The 26,250-nt window shown below is 40.7% G+C and overlaps 1 protein-coding gene across 4 annotated transcripts in view; it reads right to left on the bottom strand.

Annotated features, from left to right (window-relative positions):
- Nucleotides 1–26,250, bottom strand: part of PTCH1 (patched 1) — a 74,925-nt gene that overhangs the window by 3,876 nt on the left and 44,799 nt on the right. For 3 of the 4 annotated variants that reach the window (XM_065045807.1, XM_065045806.1, XM_065045808.1), the window contains 11 exons: nucleotides 25,270–25,388; nucleotides 22,880–23,279; nucleotides 22,070–22,379; nucleotides 16,368–16,510; nucleotides 14,134–14,317; nucleotides 12,365–12,645; nucleotides 10,689–10,826; nucleotides 7,285–7,427; nucleotides 4,240–4,339; nucleotides 2,574–2,828; nucleotides 979–1,507 (listed from right to left, as the gene is read on the bottom strand). In XM_065045807.1, coding sequence (XP_064901879.1) covers nucleotides 980–1,507; nucleotides 2,574–2,828; nucleotides 4,240–4,339; nucleotides 7,285–7,427; nucleotides 10,689–10,826; nucleotides 12,365–12,645; nucleotides 14,134–14,317; nucleotides 16,368–16,510; nucleotides 22,070–22,379; nucleotides 22,880–23,279; nucleotides 25,270–25,388 — 2,601 coding nt within the window. In that variant the 3' untranslated portion in view covers nucleotide 979. Of the gene's footprint in view, nucleotides 1–978; nucleotides 1,508–2,573; nucleotides 2,829–4,239; nucleotides 4,340–4,520; nucleotides 4,538–7,284; nucleotides 7,428–10,688; nucleotides 10,827–12,364; nucleotides 12,646–14,133; nucleotides 14,318–16,367; nucleotides 16,511–22,069; nucleotides 22,380–22,879; nucleotides 23,280–25,269; nucleotides 25,389–26,250 lie in introns of all 4 variants that reach the window. The other variant, XR_010468921.1, reaches the window with a different exon arrangement.

The raw sequence follows: 26,250 nt of genomic DNA, 5'->3' as shown, positions 1-26,250 counted from the left end.
ACGTTAGAATAGTGAGAAATGTTTTTTCAGGCACAAGCCCCCAAAAGCTATCAGAGTAAAATCTCAACTAGTTTCTCCCCTTCACTGTATTCCCTATAAATTTAACAGAAAATTTTCAAGCAAACAAACAGCTTTATTCTTCCCCAAACATCTGCTAAAATATCCCGTCTGCTCTAAAGTGCACGGTTTCCTGCAACCTTCCCTCACCAGCCTGAAGACAGACAATGATTTAGGTATCAAGTCTGACAAGAGTTCCCCTGCTAGGTCAGCTCTACCCTGCACAGATCTGCAACAGCCACTGCAGCTGCCCCTGACAAGGGAGAGACTGGCCTAAGGACTCCTTCAGTGCACGCGTTCCCTGGGTGCACCTCTGAAAGGCCCAAAAGCGCAGTGGACACCCCACCACGCAGCAGTACACTAGGCATGGTGAGACCGTGCCGCCTCTCACTCGGCCTGTCGTCCAGAGGCATTCAGTCCTCACTATGCCTTCAAATTCTTTCACAGAGTTTTATTCAAGACAGTACAACTCAAAAGTAGCTGGCAATTTTACACTCCCCTACGCAACGTCATTCTGCATGATGTCTTAGAATGTGGCTGATTCAAGGAACAGAAGACAGGACTATCAAAAATAAATGCAGTTGTACAGCTTTGAAGCTGTTACACAACATCTCCACTTCATTTTCCTCATCTGATAAGCTGGGATTGTACCAGGTACTTACCCACTTAGCAAGGCTCTTGGAAGTAGTTAATGCCTGAACCCACTGTAACTTTTCAGCGCTGGAAAGTACTATCTTATCCAACCTGATTTCTAGTGCAAAACGCACTACATTCATAGTCCGCAGATTTAAGATGATCAGGGACGAATAAGTAAACGTACCTGATGGAAAGGTACGTCAGAGAAATTTTTTCTTTCCCCTTTCTTTCAATCACACCATTGCCTGGCACAGGCAAGGCTTGCAGCTACAGGAGAGGACCTACCTTACTGTGAGCTGTTGCCAGGTATCCTTTCCTCACATTCAACATCTTGCAGTTCTATAACTTCTACTTTAGAGTTTCTTCTTTCACATCGCACGTTAAAAGGCACGTGGGGGTCCTCAAATGGCCCATGGTCAGCTTCATGGTATCCCTCGTAGGATGGAAAGCTCCCTCCCCGAGAGCTGTGGCTGTGCACAGCAGGGTGGACAGCAACAGTCACTGAAGCTGAGGCAGTCACAGTAGTGATGGGCTGGCAATATGCTGGTCCTGTGGCGCCTGCGGCACCGAACGCCGGGCTTCTCACGTTGTGAGAACGTGCCCTGTGGCCCAAGCGATCCCTATTGCTGGGTCCTGAATGCCCTTCAGTAGAAATTTCAAAAGCGTCCCTGCGAGGGCGATAAGGAGGTGGGCGCAGACCTTCCCTGGCTTCCCGTTTGGGTTGTCTGCCCTGACGCGACGCCTGCTGCGTGCCGGACTCTGGATTCAACTGCGATCTGGGAGTTGACTGATACCTTGTCTCTGGCTGAACCACCTGAAAGAGAGATGTATGGTTATGCCTCTCACAAAGTGAGGCAAAAAAATACTATGCTCGCCTATATTTTATGCTGAGAACAATTATAATAATGCTGTCCTGGCTCTACCTTCACAAAGGTAATGTTCTGGAGTCTGGTAATATTTGCTTTTTTCAGATAGTCATTATCTGAAGTTATTAAAACTTGGAAAGTATGCCCTCAGAAAAACACAGGATGACAGCTGAAAACATTATTGTAAAATTCCTACACACTGGTCCCTCTTTTCAAAGGGATGGGTAACAAACACTTGATCTTAACTCGTTCAACAAGCAGAATTGCAGGCAGTTGCAAAAAGCTCTATTCCATGCAGGGTTCATAGACAGGATGTTAGTAGGGTAGTTTGTATAGTCTGTAGGAATCTGTTTTCTGATTTCTGTAAAAAGCGTGAAGCGCAGCGGCCACGTCAGTCAACAAACCGTGACCAACTTCAAATGTGGCTGTGCTTGTACCTATTTCTAGGCCTCTGCTGAACAAAAACAGATCCGCATTGCAGCTCAGCATGCAGCATCAGCAGGGGTAGGAGACAGAGCTTTTTCACTTTCCTTTGAAATCGCAGTTATGCCAATCCAGTAGCAAGATGCAACAGGCCCAAGATTTGGTACAACCCTGAAACTTCTCTTCTGGCTCTATGAATCTCTTTCGCCAAAATAAGCTGTCAGAGTGAGGCATACAAGATGGTGAACCACAATAAATTGTGTGGAAGAGTTCTTTTAATCTCACCCTCATCTCTGAGAACAGTCAACAAACAGACCGAGAGCTCTCTCTTGTGGCTGATGTCAATACAATGTAATAGCAATTACACATGACAAAGACCTCTGCTTTCATACCATCATTTTAGCCCCGACGTGATTCTAAAGGAGAGGATGAGGAAAGCCTTCACTCCCTGCTTACAAGTTTTGGCACAAAGTCACAGAGCACTACCAGCCAGAAATATGGAAAAGCTTTCCACAAAAGTAAAAGCGATCTAAATTTAAAAAACCCAACACTCTTCTTGCTCTCCTGGCGGTCAATATATGAGCTACTTACAGTGGATCTCGCAAAGACAGGATTCTCAGTGGCTTCCACTATAACTTGATGAACTGGTGCCCCAGAGCCTTGGGTGGCCTCATACTGATGAAGCTCTTCACTGATGCCCGACACTGTGGTTTGAGAGCTGTACTCTGAATCAGAGGAATCTGAGCCATTATTTGTGTGCCCAGGCGGCAGCGCAAACCTCACGATGCTGGGGGGCGGCTCAGGAGATGGTGTGGGCAATCTGTTTCGTCCATTGGCTGGAGAAACCTGATAAGAACAATGCATTCAATAACTTTCAACTAGCATTAGCCTTTTAATCATTAGTGCTTGAGACTGATGCTCTTCTGCCAAATGCAGCCACCCACACCACAAGGACCTTAGCATCAGTTTTCTGATGAAGATTTATACTGAAGTGAAAATATTAAGGAAAGAAAGAGAGACGGGATCTCCATCTGTGCACATGCATGTAAACAGAATTACACAGATTCTTCTGGGTATCACTGTCTCAGGAAGTCCACGTATGTGCGTGTGCACATGTGTGCATGCACTTGCACTTAAAAATATAAAAACAGTACGTGGACTTCCATCCTCCTTCAGTGTACGTTAACAGCGATTTCATAAAATCACCACAAATGTGTATGTATAGTATGGTACAGTGTCTATTTGCAAAGAGAGATGGACACACACATAACAGTGACATATGTGGTAATAACATGCACAAACATATTGTTTGATTACAGGACAAGACATGTATACTGTTAGGAATATAAAACATGACACACTGGTCAAAACTATTTTACTAATACTAAAAAATAAATACTTCTGAAATGTTACTAGTGCTGTATATCTACCTTGTGTTTTATTCTTGTAAACACACACACACAGACAAGAAGCACAGCAAACTGACTGTACTAATACGTGATAAAGATAGCCCTACGTAACACAGTAATTTTGTTAACTACAGAGTAGGTAATGAATAATCATCAACCAAATACAAATTTGGTATCTGTGAATCCTTTTTCGCTGGATTTTGGCTTTATACTGTAAAGTCATCAACATCAAAGTGAAGCCTTCCACCCATCAAAAATGTTGCTTGAGCCAAGAGCACGCTGCACAGAAGGGCAACTGGCCAGGGGGGACCTCCTGGCAGACTGGTCATGGTTATCAAGGCATGGTCTGTGGACCACCACTGGTGTATGTTGGTCCACACAGGCCTTCCTGGTGGTCTGCTCAGTTCAATATTTTGAGGAAAGCAAAAGAGGCAGTGAGGTAGGAAAGAAGAAGGAATGTGTGCGAAACGAACCGCCTTTTGTGAAATATTGGGGGAAATCCTTATTTTACAGATTAGTCTGCATATTACATTATGCTTTTAAAAGCATAAACAACCCTACACTCGTATTGGGTTTGCTGATTGCAGCCTCTAAAACAATACTTATAAAAACATTTTAAAAATGTAAGCAGAAGAATATCAACTATATGATAGCACATTTAATAAAGAAGAAAAATACCCCACCCAGAGCAAGAAACTTAAAAACTAAAAAAATCCAGGGGAATTTAAAACATAAACAGCTTCTAAAAAAGGGAGGTGACTGGGGCGGGGGGAGAGAATGGGGGGGGTGGAGTGGAGCAGGGTGCAGAGATAGCATTATTTCTTCTGTTCACCATTAATTTTACTGACCTCGGGGTACGGTCCAAAGAATGAAAGAAGAACAGGAAGCAGCACCAATCCATTGAGAACTCCCAGAATGGTTAAGATTGCCAAAACTGCAAAGAAATACCTGAAGTGCCATTTAAGAGGTTTGGGAGAGAGAATAGCCACAAATATTGTTAGAAATAAGGGATTACAAAATACTCCTAAATACGTTAAAACAATACATATACTAAAACTAATCTAAAACATTACGAACATAGTACCAAATAAATATATCACTTTCCATATACAGATATAGGGGTTTTTACCTTGTGAATTAGAGAAGCTACATTCCACAACCCAAAGTGTTAGTTGATAAAGGGAATAAAAAAATTACATTTGTTAATTTCCCAGAATCTGGAAGCATGTAATGTTATCTATGAATGTGTTACACAAACACAAAAATATGGAATGTGCAGTGAATAGCTGAATGGATTGAAAGCACAAATACAATGAAAAGGGGCCCCCATTAGTGAAAACCCAGCAGAAGCAAACAAATGAAGTGAAGGGTGTAGAATTTAAACAATTTAGCCTAGGAGGAAAAGAAGCCCTCTTCTCCCAGCAGCTAATCCACTGTGAAATGCTTCTGCATCTTACAGCAGAATCTCTAATTAAATCTCCAGTGTATCAGGTAAGGGTTTCCCTTGCTGTTCATTAACCACAACTTTCCGCCTAGAATTCTGTGAGTTGCAGTTTTACCAAATAGCTCAAATCGCAACCTTTTTACAACACAGGAACCTGCTTTCTGCAAAGAAAATGCTGCCCATTCTATAGCAAGCTTCAGCATTGTACTGAGCAAGAGCACTCCACAATGGCAGAGCTGCATTGCAGGCTAATCTTTTGTTGAACAATTTAGCATCTCTGAATACTCTTGTTTTGCGTCAGCCAATTCAAACATAAAGGCTGAAGCACTATGGAAGAAGAGGAAAGTGCACAAGTGGTTGTCCTTTCCCACCACCGAGGGCTAAGGTCTGGGATCCTTCATGAATACCAAGGTAAACCTGTCAGTAAAAGGAAAGCCTTGCTAGTTGGTATTCGGCACAGCTGGGGCTCAGACTAAACTTAAGGCTGCATTGTAACTAACGATTTCAAGGACTCAGGCTTGGTAAATTCCTAGAGGAGAAGGCAAAGGAGAAGAACGGAGGGCAAGTTTGCTCCTAATGGGTCTGCTGATTACATTGTCTAGCTGGCAACAAACTTTACTGCCTCGCTGTTTTCACATCTGATCAAATATATCAGACTCCTGTAAAACTGCAAATATCCTGCTGTTGTAAACATTCAGGAATTTCTGATCTGCATTAGCAAAAATCAGCAAGCCAATCTACTTACTAACATAAACCACCAGAACTTTATATTGGGACAGAGATCAACAACAGGCATTAAAAACATTTGCATCTCATCCATCTAACGCTAGGATAAACAGGAGGATTATAGCTATGACCACTTGGTGTATACAATGTCTCTTAATTTACTTAATCTTCCACATTGTTGGACTAATCTATCGCTTTCCGGAAGTTTGGGATCTTCTTCACCCACTATAACAATGCTAAGGCTCCCATAGTTTATTTTATTTTCTTTTTAAACAAGGCAAACTAAAGTCAGATTATGCTAGCAAATGAGAAACCGATGGCCAAAAAAAGTAAAATAACATAAGTTTAAAAGTTCATTTTATAAACTGAGAGAACATCCAATCCAAATTTGGTGTGGAGGGCTGCTACAATCTTCCATTTGCTATGACACAAAAATATGCTTGCCAAAATCTCATCTGTTAAGTAGGAAAGTAGCACACCAAATGTACTCCTATAAATTTAGGTTATATGTATAAGTAATCTATATGTCAAAGTGTTCCAAGTCTTACGAGATCTGGTACTAAAAGAATAATTCTACCTCATTTCTTCAACAACAATAAAGTAAAAAATATTGACTAGGGAAAAAATACAAGTTCTACTTCAGGGCATGTAATATCTGTGTATCTGTAGGTTTCATGAGGTCTAACTGCAAACTGCCTGCTTTGTTCAAATCTCTTACATACATAAACAACAAATCTTGATGAGATGTAGCAACCATCCTCTCAGTTCCTGCCTCTAACATTTTGTTGTTCTTATTGTCAAATGCACATCAGCTAACTCTAGTTATCTATCCAGCTTCTGTCTACCTAAGTAGTTAAGTCATCTTTCAGAACATTTTTATTTGGCCCAGTTCTACCTCAGTTTCATTTTATGGCTTGGATTTTTTTTTTTAATGCATGTTTGCCACAAAGAACCTGTGTTACTTCTAAGATCAGCCTTTTTGCAGAACTCCACAGGTTGTTTGGAATAGAATAGAATCTGTTTCACTGCACTTCTCAAATTCCTCTCAACTAAAAACTTACTTTCCTCTCGTACTTGACGAATTCACATTCTTAATTACATTCACAAGAAAGAGTCTGCCTGTGGAGTTCTGAACAGAAGGGCCTTCAGGCTTTGCTTTACAAAATTTTAATATGAAGTTCTGTGTTCATACTTATGGTTCCCCAGCTCCCAAACAGGGATTTTTTCCCTCTCCCTGTTACACATCGCTGTAAACCTCATGTAACGAATAGAAAGAGAGGGCTCACAGAAAGTCACTTGCAGCACAGTTGCAGCATGTTTGTGAGTTCCTGTGTCCTTTACACAAAAATTGTTGTGCATAGAAGACATCTGGAGGACCTGAAGGCTAAAGGTCAAATGCAGCTAATACCAGACAATACTAGAGGCTTTGAATTGAACCAAACCCAGAATTAGCAAACTTTGCTAAAGAGGGCCACTTTTGTGTTCTTTCATGCTGGGTGTCAGATTTTCCTGGAACAGATTCTAATACCAGCAATGGAAACATTACTGCACCTAGCATGTAACAAGGAGTTAATATAACAGAGGGAAAGCAGGACCATGACGTAAACATGCTTGACACACCATGCATAGTAATAAAATGACAGATACACTGAAGTGACTAAAAATTAAAAGCATACTTATTCTCATTTTAGAAAGAAAATCAAGACACACACAAATGCTTTACCTGACAATAAAATCAAACTCCGATCCTGCGAGCATTAACACACCAAGCAGAGTGGACACAGCCCCATCCAGCACTGGTGCAAACATGTGTTCCAGTGCAAGGACAGCCCTATGGTTCCTGTCTCCTATGGCAGTTAAAAATGCCTGTAAAACAATGAAATGCATTTCACTAGACAGCTGCATACAACCTTCCAAATAGTCTCTCTCATAGCATACACAGTTTTCCACCAGTTTTTTACTTCAGACTGTAGTTTATGAAAGTATCTCTATAGCTGGCTAATCTTCAAGAGAAGGCCTGATTCTGCAGCCATACCACAAACCTGCTGCTGAAGTCACACAGCCAGAGCAGGCACTGATTACAGAGTCAGACCATACAAGTAATTTTGGAAACAATGCCTGCTTGTATGAGTAGGCTTTTGTCTCCAGATTTGCTTATGTCCACCTTCGAAGAATGCATTTCATGGTTAAAGCACTTCAGGTGCAAAATTATAGGGCTACCCCTCTAGCTCTTGTGGGGCCATGGTTTCCATGACTATCATGAAAAGTTTGCTGTAATACCAGCCAGTACTGATGCAGGCTTTTGCATGCACTTGTCCCAGACCAGGCAATGGTAGCCTCAGTTTGGGTACACAGCGTCACCCATGGTTCATTGGCACATCAGGTCCCTTTGTCCCTGTACACGGAATTGTCCATCGGTACAGTACATTTCTTCTCACTGGCATGAAGCCCCAGACCATCAGATGTTGCACACAGTAAGCACCCAACTGATGGAAATTTGTTAGCATACTCAACAGGACTGGTATGGAGTAACACTAGATTGAAACACTTCTGTTTAACTCAAAATTGTTTTGCAGCTTCTACTACTTCAAAACTAGCAAGCCTACACATACAGAGTTGCCTCAGGAATGATGCTGAACATGGTAGTAGTGTCTGAGCAACAATATTAGTGAATTGTCCTCCTTGCTCCAACTCATTAGTAAACAAGCTGCACCAAGAACACTCAAATGCTGTTGTTTCATATGGATTTGTCTTCTCTGTACATCACTTAACAGTTTAAGATGGTAAGAACATAGCTGATATTCTTCCTGTGATTTATAAGGCCTCTCTTTGGTGAATTCTCTACTGCCTATCAAGATTTGAGTCCTCTTGGTCCTGGAATGTCTCTCCTCTCTAGGGTCATATTTTCACTTATCTGTCAAATCTGGGGTAAAATCAGCCAACACATTAAAAAGTTATTTAGCAGGACAAGCAGACCAAAAATGGGTACATACGGAGTGAAATTCACAGTCCTCACTTCTGTAGGTAATGAAACCATGTACTATTAATCCTCTGTGTTGGATTAAAAGTCATCTACCGAAAATGAACATATCCAGGACATTTTACATTCTCATAAACATAAATGGATAAAGAATCCCCTACAAGGTAAAGGCAGCTGTCAATGAGATGACTCGCATGAATGGGAGCTATGGGACCTGATCGACAAAGATATTTGCAAGTTATATAAACTTATGTATATGTGTGTAATTTAAGGATGCATAATACAAGAGTCTAGTGTCAATTCAGAATTATTTGCAAAAATCAAAAAATGAGGTCACAATTCACAAGTGATAGCACAGAACTGAGCCACAAGTGGATTGTGAACCACTCTTAAACAAGTCCAATTAAGTTCTGTATCAACAGTTCCAGCATTGGCTTTTTTGTTCATGCAACACTGGTTTGACTGTTCATATGCAGGAAGTTCTGTGAAGGTTAGTGCTGCTGCTATCATCTGAGGTCTACTAGGCACTCCTTTATTTAAAGCCTGTGTTTGAAAAAATGAAGTTTTCCATTTGCTAGGCATTTTACCTTCAGCCACAGGTGACTTCTACTTTACATATAAAGTCCCATTTAGAGCCAAGTGTTCCATCCTTTTTTATTGCAGTTTTTCTGTTTTGAATCTTCAATTTGAAGAAACTGTAATTTCTTTCTTCCTCATGTACACCATTATTTCCTGACACTTCCCAAACTACTGCTAATCCTAGCGAACAGGTTTAGCACCAAAAGCCTAACTATTTATTCATATTAGTAGCAGAAAAAAAGATGTCACAGCTCCAGAGATCCAGTTGCTCCTCTTTAACCTCACCCTACAACCCCTACTTTTTTTCTTAGAATTATTCTTTCCACCCTGTCCCAACTCTGTACATCACCTACAACATGGTCGCAGTATTTGGCCATCTCCAGTGTGCTAAGTTCCCTCATAGTTATCCTCTGTTTTTCACTGTCAACAGATCCTCTTAGCAGCCTACCAGTCATCTTCTGAGTCTACAGGGTCTGGTGCATTCCCATCCAATCTCCCCACCACTTTACAGCTCCCTTACTTCAGTTCTTTTTGGATTTCTACAGTACTAGTATACTTGAGATTACAGTAGACTACAAGCACTTCCTCCGTTAAATTGTATTAACCACTCATCCTTTCCTACTTTTTAATACAATAGAATTCAAATACATGAAGATAGTATTATTAAACTCTTCTGAAATATCAATAAGAATAGTCCTAGAGGAAAATGACTTACGTTGAATGTGTAAAATGTTCACAAGATCAGTGCTGACACTGTCAAATGTCAACACAGAAAAAATAGCCCTTCAGCCTGTTCTTTGCCTCCAAATAAAGCAGGATGAGTTTTGGCTACCTTGAATACCCAAACATGCTCCCTTGCAAGCACACTGTTGTTTCTATGCATTTTTGCACATCGGAATGACAAATCTGGGAAAGCAGGTGCACTCTAGATTTAGACACTTAACGTTTAAAATGTTGAAAACCTTTACACAAAACATACTTTTCCCCTTTCTGCTCCCCCACCTCACATCAGAAAACTATTTTCCTACAGACTGCATGTTTGTGCCCATTATTAATAGCTGATGGGATCTGAGAAGAAGGTGCAGATTTTTCAAGTAGAAAATTAATCCAAATACATTCAAATTTCAGTGGTCCAGAGAGGTCAAATGACACCACATGTGATTTTTAATATCTCCTTTAAAGGCTTCTCTTCCACAAGATACAGAACCTACATGCAAGAGAGAACAACAGCTACATAGCACTGAGGCAACAACAGCGAGGCTGCAGACAAAGGCCAGGAGCATCTGGACTGAAGTAAGGTGCATTAAGAGCTCTGCTTTGTCTTTATATTTGCATCACTCAGACAACTAGATACCACAGGTAATGTATCCCCTCGCATCTCCTTGGAGACTGACTCAATAACGAGGAACTCCAGTCCGTCAAGACAAACTGAAACACACACAAAACTCTGACCAATTCCCTTTTGAGAATCATACCAATGACTTAGAAGACTAAGCAAGGATTCACAGTCCTATCATCGCCACCGTTTTATTTTAAAATATTTTGAAAATGCTTCTGATTTTACGTACCAAAGCAACATGAACAGTGAATTCCACGCCGATGCCAACAGAAGCGATCAGGATAACCACAGGCACTGCACTCAGCTTTATTCCAATTAGACCCATCATACCAAACAGCTCCACAGTCATCAGAGCCAGCACCACCACCTAGATGATTTCAAACAGCTGTTAGCAACTTCTTATACTCCACGCAAAAGAAGAAAAAGATATTTCAAAACAACATGGTGACTATAAAGCATACTCAAAGCCATCCTATATTCCCAAAGACAAGGCGCTTTTCCTTGTTTCATTCTGCTGAAGGGCAATGACTTGCTAAAAAAATACTTTAAATTATACTCTTAAGAACCAGTTAACAAGCCAAGCATCAACTTTTTATTGGTTACAATTTATCAGTGACCTGAAAAACACTTTATTCTTCCTTATCACGGATAACGCCCAAAACATTTATTCTCTCCTTCACCTTTTTCTCAGGCAATCCTTCCAAAAAAAGTAACTACCAACTACCTGTGTTGAAATTGTTTTTGCAGAATGGCAATAAACGAGGATGACTTCTGAGTAGGTTTAAAGCCCAGAAGAAAGTGAATGCCATAATCAGCTGATGAGTCTCAGGTTACAGAGGGGCTCTGAGCTTTTAAGATACTTGGAGGGATTGACATAGGCAAAGTGAACAGTTAAATCTAACAGAAAGCTTTTATTCTTCTTTCATCTACTGTGCAAAAAAAACTTGAAAAAAAGGGAGGGGAGGAAACCTGTAGAGTAAACTTTAAAAGTTGCTAAAGCCAAGCAGGAAAAAAAGATAGACATACTTATAAAGGCAATGATGGACTCTGAAAATAAACGCCTTTTCCAAGGGGAAAAAAGTATGCACTACAATAAATGATTTTATAAGCTAATGAATCAAGAGTAATAACATAAATTGCTTGATTAAGTGCTATGAAAAATATTCTAGACTAAACATTTACCTTTTAACATACCTGTCGTATAAACGTATATTACAAAAACTAGTAACTGTTTTACGCTTTTCTACTTCTGGCATTTTATAAACCATACCATAGCTTACGGAATTTAAACATAGGAAGATCATCATTCAGTTTAACTTGAATGTTTATTGAGAGGCTTATGGTGCCTTGCAGAAAGCATGGAGGAGTATTCTCTTCAGTTTATAATTTTATGACTCTTTCTCCTCAATCACTCAGTTACACTCTTTCCACAGTGTGTACTGTACAACCTAACCATTTCAGCTTTTACAGAAAGACTGCATTCAGAAATCAGTGGGAAAATTTACAGGCGAGTTAGTCACAAGTAACTGCCTTGAAAAATAACTATGTCTGATAAAAGGGGAGAAGGAATAAATAATTAGAAATAACTTTAATATTTAATAAAGCTCTTAGTTTTTCCTCTGTGCCTTTATTTTTCATGTTAGTGTGCATCTGAGCAAGGGCAAAAGTTTATGTACCTTTATAAGAAACCTTTAAAGCTGCAAAAAAGGTGGCCAAAGGATTAAGGTTATTAAGGTTTGTACCTTTAGCATGAACTCTACCCCTTCAAGTTGAATAAATATATAATGAATGATGCAATATATATACTCCACCAGAGGCCCAGACATAAACAAAACCTTCCCGACTACAGCAAGAGCTATGCTGAAAGGAATTTGACTTCAACAAAGACCCTTATAATAAACTTACAATGATCCCAGCCGTCCAGGGGTTTAGGAGGAAGAGGGCACACACCAGAAACGTGCAAGCCAAAACCACACTAATGGATAAGAGGAGCCAGTGACGAAGCCCAATGTACTGCTCCCAAAACAGAAATGGGTAACCATTTGGGTAGCTGGCGATGCCCAGGCTGGTGTAGTTACTACAGATAGCTCTCACTTTCTCAATAGCCTCCACAAAGTCAGAAGTTTCACGCAATCCATTGAGGTAGAAAGGGAACTGAGCGTATTCAATGGGCTCAGCAGCTGGAACTAGGAAGAGGACAGCAGCGTTAAAATGTGTGTTCAGCAAGAAGATACATAGAACATACACAATTAACAGAACACTTCGTTCTCCACAGCAAAATGCTTAAAGGTGTTGAATTTAAATTTCACTTCCCAGGAACAAGTGACATCTTAAAAACTTCCCAATAAATTGAGAGCTGAGGCAATACAGGAGATTGCTGTGTTTTATCATGCAGTGCAATGGCATGAACACAGTCTACATCAAGTCCCCAAGCAATTCTGTATAATTTAACAGATATATTTCAATATATGTATTTAACCATCAACAGTGCTACAGTGTTTTTACCGAATATGTGGCCAAAAATCCCTAACTGCAATATAAAGTGGACTACATAATCTTAAACTTTTTATCCAAATGCTCTTCTTTTATGCAAGTGCAGTTCCTTTGAAATCAAAGGTAATTTTCCTAAGACTAACTGAGGTCCACAGACACAAAACTAGACAAGAACTAAGCTCAATTAAGCTGGTTGGTCTTTAAGATTTCCCTTGAATATTTTGAAAGTCAGATTCAGAAATCCATGTTCTGTTACTGATGCAAAAGACTGGGAAAAAACCTACCATAAAAGTAACGGTTTACTGAGGAAATACGGAACTTTTTATCCTTTAATAATTTGACAAGCCAACAGTCTCCATACTTCTTTTTGAGTGTAGTGCTAAGTCTACTGTATGACAAGGGAAAAAAAAAGAGCCTCCACAACTAGCATTTTGTTACTGCCGTTGTGTGTTCCAGACCCTGCAGGGTCATTCAGTTGACTTGCTAAACATGATTTGCCCTATTATAATCTCAACCATAAATTTTCATTAAGACAAGACTTGGCTGACTGCCACAAAGCTCTAGGGTTCGGATACACTGAAGCACGGCTAGCTGGTTACCCAATCCCACACCAGTCCTCCCCTATATGCACTCTCCCCTTCCCTACCGGTGTCCAACTAGCAATCCTCCCGATAAATTGAAAGCTGAAGCAACACAATGCAAACTGGCATTGGTGCTCAAGAAAACAGTGAATGACACGGAATGGGACTGTTCCTCTACCTATATACCTGTAGTACCATATCAGTGTTGGTAGCTCGGTCTATCGGCTACCTTGATAAAAATCTCTTAAGAACTGAGGATAAGAATGATATAATCTCATGGATGAAATTTCAGAATCACAGGTAGGAATTTCATGCAATCTGCAGGTTTCTCTCACAGACAGAACTATCAGGTGACACTAAAAAACAATGCTTCTTGTAACTTTAAATGGTTATAAACCTCATTTTTCAACGTGATAAAACCCTGCAGTGGTGCCACATTTGCAATGGTGCATGGGTCTCCTAAGACTACACGGTAACACAATATATTGTCCTGTTTACGCTTCTGAGCCCTGTGCAGCATCAGCCAACTACAGAGTTACTGGCTCTTGAAGCGGGGACACTTACATAAACTATAAGACATTAAGATGAAACGCTACTTACTTCTCAGCCTTGTTTCTGGCATGTAGTCTGCTTTGTCGTGGACCCACTCTGGGCGGTGGGGCCGGATGTTGGCTTGCGAGGCAGCATAGGCCACAGGGTCATTGCTAACCCAGGCTGTCAGGTAGATGTAGAAAGCATTTGGGTTAATGATTCCATCCGCATCCACCAGACGCTGCTTGGTCAACTGCAAAATGAAAAAAAAAAATTAGAAGCCTTTCAGATGAGAGCTGCTTTTGGGGCTCTTGCGGCAAAGCCTTTGACAAACGGCCTGGAGACACAACACATAGAGGACAGGAAAAGCAGAAGAGTATGAATCTTCACTTGATGTGACTTATCAGTACACTATTGTTTGACAGTGAAAAAAATATAAAAAAAACTACAGTGACAGTAGAAAGTGGTTAGTTATAAATTAGTACTCATATAATGTTTACAATAACCGCTAAATAAGCAGATGGTTCCAGAATAGTCTGAACCATTGATATCTGAATTCTGAAAGCCCACAGTCAAGAGTGAAAAACAACCAAGTTGGAGAAACATATTTAAAGAAAGGGAAGGAAAACCTGGCAAGAGTCCCTATACACGTCTGTGTGCAGTTAACCTCTGTTGTTAACACTGAAGGAAATGCCACCCAGTAAATGGAGGAGAGCTATAAAAATAAAACAACATCTGTATAAATTTTGCTAACACTTGCCTCCTATGACCTATGTGTTCAGACAATGCCCAGCGTCAAGTAAGCAGACGAGAGTCCTGTGTTATTTGGGTCACTGTGGGCAAATGCATCTGTGGGGCAAACAGCAGTGGCACACTTCTAGGGTTCTGCAGCCAAATCCGGCACAGTCAGAGCCCTGACAGAGGACTCTCTGGGTGAAAAGTATTACTGCGGTTTTTTGTTTTGTTTATTTAAAATTCTGGCTCGGCTCCAGTTTCAGGTCTTTTTAATGAAATGAAAAACAACAGTGACAGCAGTTAAAAAAAAAAAGCTGGATTCCAAGGATCTGGATTCAATTAGTCCACAGGATATGCAACAACTGTATGTCTTCAAGCTGTCTCTGGAACTGCACAGTACAGCGCTCAGCCCCTGTGGGTGCACCACACTTTTCCCCCTCCCAGGCACAGGAAATTATATCAGCAGCTGCAGTCCAATCGCATTTGTTCCACAGCGTACCTGGTACACTCTGCTAAACAAAAATCTCACTGAAGGTTTTCTCTTCAACTGCCTTTCTTTGCTTAATTCATAGCTGAAGCCTCATTCAGACCTGACAGCATACTGCATGTTGCTATACAGCAGTGTGTTTTACACACCATAGTAACTTTGAACAATGTACTCCGTAAATCTGTCACCTTTAATGCCAGGAAAAAAAGAAAGACAATAAGCAGATCTGCCAAGAAGCTCATTAGAAAGACTATTTTTCTGCCTGAAAGCATAGTGAGTCAATGATGACTTTAGGGGAGAAGTTAGGTTATTGTAGAATTTCTTCTTAGAGGTTTGAAATCTAATTTTAGTGTAAGGAGTCAAACCTCGTGTTTCCACCTACCAATGGCTACAGCAAATGCAATAATACGCTGTGATAACCTTGCAAAAGAACCTCAGGCATATTTTACTTGGGCAGCTCAAACAACTGCTGTTCTTAAGTTCTACAACAGTATAGCTGTATTTAGTGATGATGGAACAAGAATAAGATATAGCATGCAATGATTTCAGTTTCCTTCCACTATCACTCATCAACATATTTTTTTAAATCCTATGTTTTGCGTAAATCGGTAGGAAATAACCAAACAATTGCACATGCTAGATTCAAAGCCGCAGCAGAAAGCTGAGCAAAGGTCAACCCTACAAGGCAATCTGATTCAAATCAGAGGGCAACAAGGCTAATGTTGGCTCTGTCCGGCATGAGACCAGACTCCATTCACCTTTGGATGCAGCAAAGCACTTTTCACAAAAAATTCAGTGGAAACTGAGTGTGTCTAACACATGAGCAGCACTGAATGCACACCTAACAGTAACAATCAAGGGCGGGCATTCCCAGTACTGACTGTGAACACTTTGCAACACAGGCCAGACTGCAGCTAACGAGTGGTTTCAGGACAGTCACTGAGGCCATGCGCTGAAGTATAACTCAGGCATTCAATTAATCGAGATGAAAAAAGAGACTACAACATGCTCTTTGCACCTTTTTCTACTCCTGATGACTTGTATATTCCTGTACAAACCAGTATGGACTCTCATACAGTACCTGGCTGATGTCAATGGGCTTTGCTCGGTTGCCTGTTTGTACCAAGAGTTTGTAAGCCAAGACAGCATCATCAGATCCATTTTTGTAATTGTTGTAAGTGATCTTCCCAGTTTCCCAGTCGCTGTCAAATGCATCCTGAAGTCCTGAAGAGTTAAGGGAGGCAAGGGGAAGACAGAACAAGCAGGTAAGCAATCACTCTTAGAAATGAATTTCAGCAGGAATTAAGAATTACTCTTCCTATAGCTGAGTCACAAAGGAAATTATCCACCTGATGCCTCCTAAATTTAGGGTGCCTCATTCACTGTCAATGTATGGGAAGGTAAAAGAACCAGTTGCATGACCAGTATTTTGCCAAAAGAATGGCAGAGAGAGCAAAAAAGTGCACAGGAGAAGCCTCAAGAATCTTCCCATGTCGTACAGACCAGCAAGGTTGAGCTAGCAAGTTGCAGGTGCAGTGTGAACTGGTATAAACCAGCTTCCCCTCAAAGTAAAGAAATTTTGGATGGGATTAGGACCCTCCAGCATCCTTCTCAGAACCTTTGACAACAAGCTAGCACTCTGCTTGGAGAAGTATATGGGGAAGAGTTAATATTGTCTAGAACAGAGAGTGTTTTCCTTGTGAACCACAATTCCAGAATCATCAAACTCAAAACTCCATAAGCGCATTTTCATATATTACTTCTTTAATACACACTTTCCTCAGAACAAGGCTGAAGTCCTGGCCTGACCTGGATGGTGCCAGAACAGAAAAGGGTTGAGTTCAGCCCTGACACAAGTTCAACGCCTACTGCAGAGTTAAAACCAGAGGAGGCATATAGTCCATTATCTAGACGAGAAACGCTCTCCATACTCCCCTCTGGCTCACCAAACCCTGGTCAAGTGCACTGAGCCACAGAGGAGGACACACACCGCTCTTATTAAATGTTTTGGGCTACTGCAGAGCACCGAGGCAATAGCTTCTACGATATAACCAGAAATTCCACTACAAGGGGAAAAAAAAACACACTTAAACTTTCAACTTCAAACAGCAACTCAGCTGCTCCTCGAGCACAGCATGAGTGAACACGATTTTGTCAATTTGTTCCATCTGTTCAACTTGTGCAGCTAATACAAGTCGTGGGATCTGCTGCCAGCACATGTAAAGATCACAGCCAACACCTATTCAGTCTCAACTGTTATTTTCCTCTTTGCCACCCTTCAAGGGGCAGGGAATACCTCACAGCACAAATTTGGATCAGATTTAGTACAGGAAGCCACAGCCCAGTACAAGGAGGCTCTGTGCAAGCAGATGACAAACCGCATGTCCAGGGAAAGGATGGAAAAGGCCAGGAGACCAGTGGTGGAGGAAATCGCAGACCCACCTCACAGCTGTGCTGAGGAGCCGTAATGAAAACCATCATTACAGATCAGATAGGTTAACTACAGCTGTGCGGAGATAAGAGTGCTGGAAGAGAAAACACACCCGGCAGACACTGCCTTCAAGCTGCAGTACCTGCTTCCATTTACAACCTTGTGCCCCTCCTCAGAAAACTGCCTCCCATGTTGTCCCGCCAAACTGTACCCGCTTGTGAAGCCAAGAGGCTGAGAACCAAGCCGTAAAAGAAGCCTGCCAGATCTCCAGCCTCTGCCCAGGAGAAGGGACTATTTGCCATCAAATTTTCTGGCATCACCAAAGGACTTTGTGACGCCCTTGAAAAAAATGTTGTTTGCTGGTGCCCCCAGAGAGGGGAAACATCGCTTAGGACATGCAAAAATACCATCTAGTCCTGCTGGACCAACTTCAGCTACATGTCTGTCCTTCAGAAGGTGGCCAGGTGAAAGCATTTGTACCATCATACTGGTAATGTGAAAGATGACTTTGGAAGGTTAGGAGGAGGCTGCCAAAAAAATGTGGGAAAGACCACCAAAGAACTGCTTAACTTGCAGTAAAAATGGTTCCCTTCAGCAGGAGGAGCACACAAATTGCTATGATAGACAGCATGTGAGGATAGAGCTTTCAGACTAACATCCAGCCCCTGTCAGGGGGCTCCGCAGATGCACAATAACAAGCACACCCATTGGCATGTGACCTCACCAGCTGGTGGCTGCAAGGGACATCAAAAAAGAGCACGTAGGCTTAACATTACTGCAGCAGGTGAAAACTCATCCCTCTCACATCTCTGCCCCTCCCCTATTCTCACAAGTAGGATCATCCCTCAAACCCTGCTCACTTTTATATCTTATTCCTCAGCTGGTTTAATCGCTTCACACTCCAGGTTATTCTGTTACTGACCTTGCTGAAAGCAAAAGCCTGCAGAAAGGATACCAAGAAACCACTATCAGTTGTGCTTAATTTCGAAATGATTTAAAAGTTTCAACAATTAGTATTTCCCATAACACTTTAAAGTCAATAGCAGAGTTGCTGCTTTCAAAGCAAACAGTATTTCTATTATAAACTATTTATACTAACGATTTTAAAAGACATTTAATGTTTTTTAAATTGGGTTAACGAAACATCGCCAGGCAGAAAGATAAAAGTAACCTGCTGACCTCCTTCTGCCAAAGAGTTATAAAAATTAAGGGAATTTAAAAAATCTTATATTTGGCATTTTTTAGCATCTGCAGTCACATTTGCTTAGTGCTTCAGAAGAAAGTAAAATCCTCTAAAATTATGTTGGATGCAGTAATGGGAGGGAGGAAGGAATTCCTACTGACTCATGTCAACAGCTGGCACCATGAAACACCAGATAAGATTACCCTTTGCAAAAATAAGCCGAATTACAAGCCATCAGGGAATTCAAGGTACCTCATTTACATTCAGTCACAAAAATAAAGTTAACATTTCTGGTTTAAATGGATGATTCCTGTTAACTCTTACTCTGTTGCATTTTCAGTAACAGAAAATACACCAAGAGGATATGATACCAGAAAGCAAGATACAAGGGAACCTCTGAAAAAAGCAGCACGTTAGGCTGAAGGCACTCTGTTGCTAGTAAATGAGGAGAAACGTACGCCTAAGATTAAGGATGCCTTCTTAATGAAAAATGGTTCTGTTCACATGCTGTTGCTTCCCTCATTCTGCCCGACAAATGTGTGTGTGTCAGAAGGCCATCTTGAACCATTAATCTCTAGAACTGAATTCCCAGTCAAGCTGGCAGAAGTTAGCCACAAAGTTCAAAGTTGACTTTGATTATCCTGCTCCTCCAGCATGTCAAAACGCACCAGTAGAACCATTCCCAAAACGATCCTCCCTTAATCCAACCTAAAACTTTACCTTGTTTGTAAATTGTTTTCACCTTCCCTCACCTTTACTCCCTCAGCACTGGCCCCAGCTGGTAATGATCAGGTATTAGTCTGTCTATCAGTGTCTGCCCCTCGAGATAATTACCTAACTTTGACAAGTGTGGTAGCTTTTAGTGTAACAGTTTAGTTACCCAGTTATATCAATGCCCTGTATGATTTTAAAACATAATTTATTTTTATTGATACATCTCCATATCCTTCTTATTCACAGCTTTGTGAATGCAATATCACATTCTGTGCAGACAGCCCCGCTCTTTACAAAGCAGCTGGTTTCAATTAATCGTGCCTCTCTGGGGGAAGGTGGGTAAGATGGGTAAGGACGCAGACCTAAATGCTAATTAGTAATCATAACAATTGATTCTAGAACTATGGGTGATCAATGGGCCAAGCAATGTGCTTCCACATCCACTTGAACTGCTGCAAGTCACTGCTTCCTTGGATTGTCCCTAGCCTTTCCAGTATAGCATTTCAGCTCCATGAACCCTGTCAGAATACCCAGGGTAGCACAAATACTCACAGCTCCTCTAGTCAAAGAGAAGCCGAGGACAAGAAGCATGGGCAGGCTAATGGGGGCTGGAAGGAAAAATATAACTATGCGCAGTTAAGAAGAGAACAGGAACACCCTTAAGAGCACGGCAGATCTGGAAAGGTCACATCTGAACACAGACACGCAGAACAGAGGAGACGTGCGGGCCCTTGGCACTGAGCCATGGCCACACAAACAGTCCTTGGCACAAGGAGGTGATTATAAATGGACAGGGAGGCATCCAAAGCGGAAGGAGGTCGGGAAAATACGTGGTGGGCCTGAGAGAGAGGGAATGGGAGCAGCACTAAGTGGACCGGCCTACAGCGTTTCACCCTGAGAAGGCAGCAAAGGAGCAGATCCAAGGGCACTTCTTCCTGACTTTATCGCTGGCAGACTATGCTGAAATTCAGCAATAGCATGTGAAGATCCTAAACACCATCTCAGATTTCCATCTCCCTCACAGGTTTGGAAGGGGGAGGAGGGGTGAAGGTGAAAGGTGGCACACACCACACACATTTTCTTCCTACTGTTTTGGAACAATAACAAAAAACACCCAAAAAAGAAATAAAACAGCAGAGTCACGAGAGAATTTTAAAAAGCATGTAGAAAGATGCTTGATTAGAAATCTAGAAAGTATAGTAAGGTTTCAATCCAGCAAAACATCTAAGCTATGTCGATTTTTCTTCCTGCCAGTAATACCTTCCCTTTCAGCTCAATATGCTTATGTGAGCAAAATATTTTAAGTAAAACTTCCAGTAAGTAGGATGTAATGAATGGAGCCAATGTATTTAAAAACCATTAAAAAAACAAAGCTAATTGCTGAAATACTGCTTTGCATGACTTAACAGTGCACTAAACACACAGGAAACTTGATCATTTTGTTTAGATGTGTCACTTAAATGCATCTGCTCTCCTAATGCTGCCCAACATATTTTCAGAAGGAATAAAATAGCCCAAGTACTAGCAGTTACCTACATGTTGTCTAAGAATCACTGGCTGCACTGGTCATCTGTAAACAGTTAAGGTTAAAATTTACAGTCTCGCTAGGTCAGCACAATTTATTTTTCTGTTGGCAAAGGCTTCTTGGAGATTCTCCCAACAGAAAGACAGTGGTAGGACAGAATTACTCCAAGGCAGAATATGTTTGCTCACAGCAGAGAGCTGTTAAATCTGCTGAGATGTAACAGTACTATTTATTTTAAATACTAAATAGTTATTTGTCTCAACATGTGTAATTATAATATCTTTAATAAGCTGGCTTCAATATAATTATAATCACAGTACCTGAAAGGCCATGCCTTCTCTTGTTTTTCCCTGCCCCATTGCAACTCAGCACAGAAAAAGCAGCACCATAGATAAACTGAGGACACTTGACTGGGAATGTAGAATGTACAGTAAGTTCCAAATCCAATAAAATACATAAGCCACACTGAATTTTATTCATGCCAGCAGTCCCAGCTGAAGCCAACAGGATCACTCATGGTAAAGTTAAGCCTGTACCGAAATACATTGCTGGACAGGGATTTCTCATGTACTGTTCTCAAAACACTGAGCAAACATTTATTTGCCCAAGACAGTGGGCCATATTTTGCCATTAATTCTACAGCAGAATTCCTCATTGACTGCTTAGAAATTAATGGCATGAGATGGCCTCTCATAGATATATTCTCTTAGAGCTTCAAAACTCTCTTACTGGGAAGTTAGCCACAAAGAATTTAAGCGACCTGTTAGAGAAACAGCAAATCAACCTGTGAGTTCAGATCAGCACCTAGGTGTTTTCCGTCCTGCTCGCAGTCCTTAACCATGTGACTGTATTTGAAAAGGGGAACGTTACCAGCATGAACAAACAATTCCTACTGTGTAGTTAATAAAAGTTCAGGTAACTCCCTCTTACCTTGCAGCCAGTCTCGAAAGTAGTGCAACCACATTTTTGGAAGCTGCCTATCCTCTTCCAACAAGACGTATGTCACGTTGCTGAAACTTCTGTGAAGTTCATAAAGTAAGTGCTGGACATTTGGATAATCTGCTTTCTGTGTCACAATATACATGTTGTAGAATGAAAAGTACTTGAACTGTGCGGCAATGAAGTCATATTCCCGTGTTTCCCGTGGTACAATGTCTGTGAGATCCAGTCCATCTCTCACCTGGGTAGTTCCATAAAGGCTGAGCCCAAGTAAACCCAGAAAAAGAAAAATAACCACAACCTGCAACAGAAAATGGAAAATGCATTTGGTTTTAGGTTTCTAAAGAAATTAACAACTCATAATGGCAGTCTACACAGCCAGGTTCAAAATTAACACCCGTCAGTCTACTTCAAAGCTTTTATTTCTTCCTTTTTATTTTTTCATACACATACAGACAACAAGGCTAAGCTAATCTGCACTTCATTGAAGGGGCTCTGTGTCATGGATGATAAAGCTGTATAATAATAAGGTTTAAAAGTGGGTTTAGTTTCACTATTCACAAGCTTATGTTACTGAAAATCACCAAAACCCTCACTCGCAACTTAGATTTGAAAAGTATGTCTCCACAGCACTCATAAGTTAGAACTTTTACAGAACCAAATTAGCTGTAAAATTATTAAGGCCTGTTGTTCCAAGAGAATTCCATTTATTCCTTATATTAAATATCACTGCCAGGATCACCTCATTACTGTGCAAGGCAGAAGTCTATTTTTGAAAAACAGGTGGAGTTCCCTGATTACCTTAGCTTTTGGTTTTAGGAGGAACGGAGCATAATGCTTCTCTGCAAAAGATGAGAGTGTCCACTTCGTACAGGGTGGCTCAAGGCAATGCATGTTGGAGTCTGAGAATTGGGAAAGCAAATCCCTCGTCGAGCTTGCGCTTTCTGGGCTCTGGCAGCTGAGATTATCTTGCGTCACTGTCACGGGCTGCACAGAGATTTCTGAGCGAGGCTCTGCGGTGGTGTAGTACACCTGCGTATGAGGATCGTATTCTGTGCGCAACTGCACTGTAGACTGCATTGTAATCTGAGTTTCATGTGCAAAACTGTGACTGCTGTATGGGGGTGGAGGACTGTAGCAAGTATTGTCGTTTTCCGCATATGCTTGAGGTTCAATCTGAATCACTCTAGTGACACATGGACTGTAACAGAAGAGAAAAACATCGGTTCGCATTTAGATGGACCTTTAATCAGACTGGACAGGATAACCTGCTTCCATCTGAGACTGCTTCTGCTACTATTAGATAGTTTATACAAATTAAGTGCAACTTTTTGATATAAATTTTACCTGCACCTTTAGGAAACATTTCTCAGATGTAGTTCAAAGCAAAGGCCTCTGAGAATGTAAGCACATTTCCTGTGCTCAAGAAAGAAGGAACCAGCATTTGTCTGAAGATATTGACCTCCCCCTACACCACTTCATTAATTACACACGCTAATCAGGTCAACACCCAGGTAGTTACACAGTCTGAATGCACAATATGTGTGTGAGTTTACACCTATATGCCCATGTTGAGAATTAAGCTATTTAGATCAAAATGTAAACACATGACATACTGAGTTCTTCTGTTTAGAACTATTAGTGTAACTGTTAAATAATATTTGGGCCTTCTGGATAAGATCTCAGACTTTTGGGAGGCAGGTTGAAACCACTTGCCATACACTGACAGAATGTTTTAAAAATTAAATAAACATATGCAAGGATTAATTCCCAGAAAGGAAGGGCAACATGAAGAGACAAAATTACTGAAGTAATTGAAACATCCCCCTCATTTTTGTCTACGCAGACCTTAACAGATACCTAGTTTATGAAAAAAATATCAGAGACAAACCTCTTCCTGTAAATGAGAAAAGACAAATTTATGATAAAAAACAGTATTAGAGATTTTTTACGAAGTGGACAAATCCTACAAAAGCAAGAGGAATTCAGAATGTTGTCTGGCTAAACAAAGCAAGCTCTCAGTAACTGCATTTCTTCGTATGTAAATAGACCCAAATTCTGAAATAGACTTGGTGCAACTTTAGAGGACGGAATAAATGGAAGGTCTGATTGCCCTGTATGTCGGAGAATCAGGGCTCCAAAATTCAAGCACGTTACACCATCCACTGAAACTGTGACTGAAATCAGAAAAAGAAAGTAGAAGCCCTGGCTTGGGATCGACTCCCTGTTCCAACCACTCCTTCAAAAACAAATTTAGGAAAGCGCTTTCTCTCTTTGACATTAAAATTAAAACGGCAAACTATGTCAGCTCCTAGGTGGGTGTAAAAGGCTAAGATAACACAACATGGATTCTCCACATGCTGGTTATGACAGTAAGAAGACATGTGTAGGAATGTATGTGATCCTCTCCATTGCAGGCAAAAGCAAAAACTAAGGCAGAAAACATGCTTAATTATCAGTGGCTCCACCGATGAGAATAGACACTTCCCAGCCCCATTCTACGCTCAGAGCTGGCTGTGTATCAGGTGAGAGTCTGTGTGTACACTCTTTAGAATGGCAGTATTACCATTTAAAATTACTATTGCAGTGATAACAGAAACTTTATCGAGCATTATCCTGTAATGATACTGATCATCCTGCATTCCTCATAGTCCTATGAAAAACTCAGCTAAGTGGAAGTCATTTAACAGTTTATACATTATGTTTATGTATTTGAGTTTAAAGGCATAAAAAACATAGAAATTAGCAGAGTGTAAGTAAGGCTTCTCAGTGCTCTGAGTTACGTACAGTTTTCTAGGACTACCCAGTACTAGCACTGGACACCCTGCAGTACCCTGTAACATCCTAAAAACACTTGAAGATATTCCTAAAGCATGTATCTTTTATATGCTCTCCAGATATTGTCCTCCAACAGTCAAAATGAACATAACATATGAATGAAAGGAAAAGTGTGTGTGTGTGTGTGTGTGTGAGAGAGAGAGAGAGAGGGACAGATGTATTTTAAATTCTCCCCGCCATCAGGTAAAAACCAAAGCAGCAAACTTAAGTCAGCCACTGGCAATGAAATCGTAACAATAACACCACTGACTCTGTTGCAATCAAAAACTCCTACTCCTGACCAGGAATGGGAGCACAGGTTGATGACCACAAAAGGGATACACTTCATTTGTTAATCTATCACACTTTCTCACCTGGTAAAACAGCAGAATATATCCAGTCTCCTGTCTTCCCGACGATAAAGGTCCATGCTCAGGATAGCAGGAAAAATCAGCAGAACCATAGCAAAGTTGAATACCACCACAACTGCTGCCTAGAGATCAATCATGGGAGAAGTGATGTCGTTACTAAGCTTCACATAGGGCATCAGCTTTACAAAGCATAAAACCTCCTTTCAGTTCTCATTTGTTCACACATTCACCATGTCAACCCCCCAGATGCTTTCAAGATTTTCCCTGATGAAACTGATATACTTCTACATTCCTCTTTCATCATGGTAGGCCTATTGGGTTAATTAGTTTTAATAATAAATTTCATATTGTTTGAATACATCTGTGTCTGGAGATATGGTTGTGATTTTTTAATGTGGGAAAACAGAGTCAAAAGATCTTAGTTTTGCATGAGATTCTGCCATATTTAGAGTCTCACAGTAAAAAAATAAAAAGATGGAAGCAAAAGCAAACCTGGAACTAGAAGGGGATGCAAAGAAATTCAAGCATTACAATAACATTAAAGCATATTATTAAATCGGAAATGAAACAAAGGTTTAAGTTAATTTAAATAAAACTGCTCTATTTAGTAAAATGTTATGCACTTGATGTACTTACTTAAGTCTAGCCAAAAAGAACAACATTTTGGGTTTATCAGGGATTATTGTTAAAGGAGAATCAAAATTAACCCAACACACTATAAGAAATTGATATATGAATATGCTTGCGCTTAAAAGAACTTGATTAATGAGCCAGTCTACCAAAACAAGTCTTAAATTGTAACAAGAATAGATCTTAAACTGGAACAAGAATACTTGGTTTAATTTGCAAAGTGAACATTACGTAATGAACAAAAAAAATCCTCCCCGCCCACCCCCTTTCAAACCATACTTCAAACCCTTTCCCACACAGAGATTCCCAGAGAATTTCCATGAACATATGCAGTGCAGCATCTATCATTATTAT

Source organism: Columba livia, chromosome Z, assembly GCF_036013475.1.
Source record: "Columba livia isolate bColLiv1 breed racing homer chromosome Z, bColLiv1.pat.W.v2, whole genome shotgun sequence".
Classification (NCBI taxonomy): Eukaryota; Metazoa; Chordata; class Aves; order Columbiformes; family Columbidae; genus Columba; species Columba livia.
Note: the sequence above shows the minus strand (reverse complement) of the source record. Positions and strands in the feature narration are given on the sequence as shown.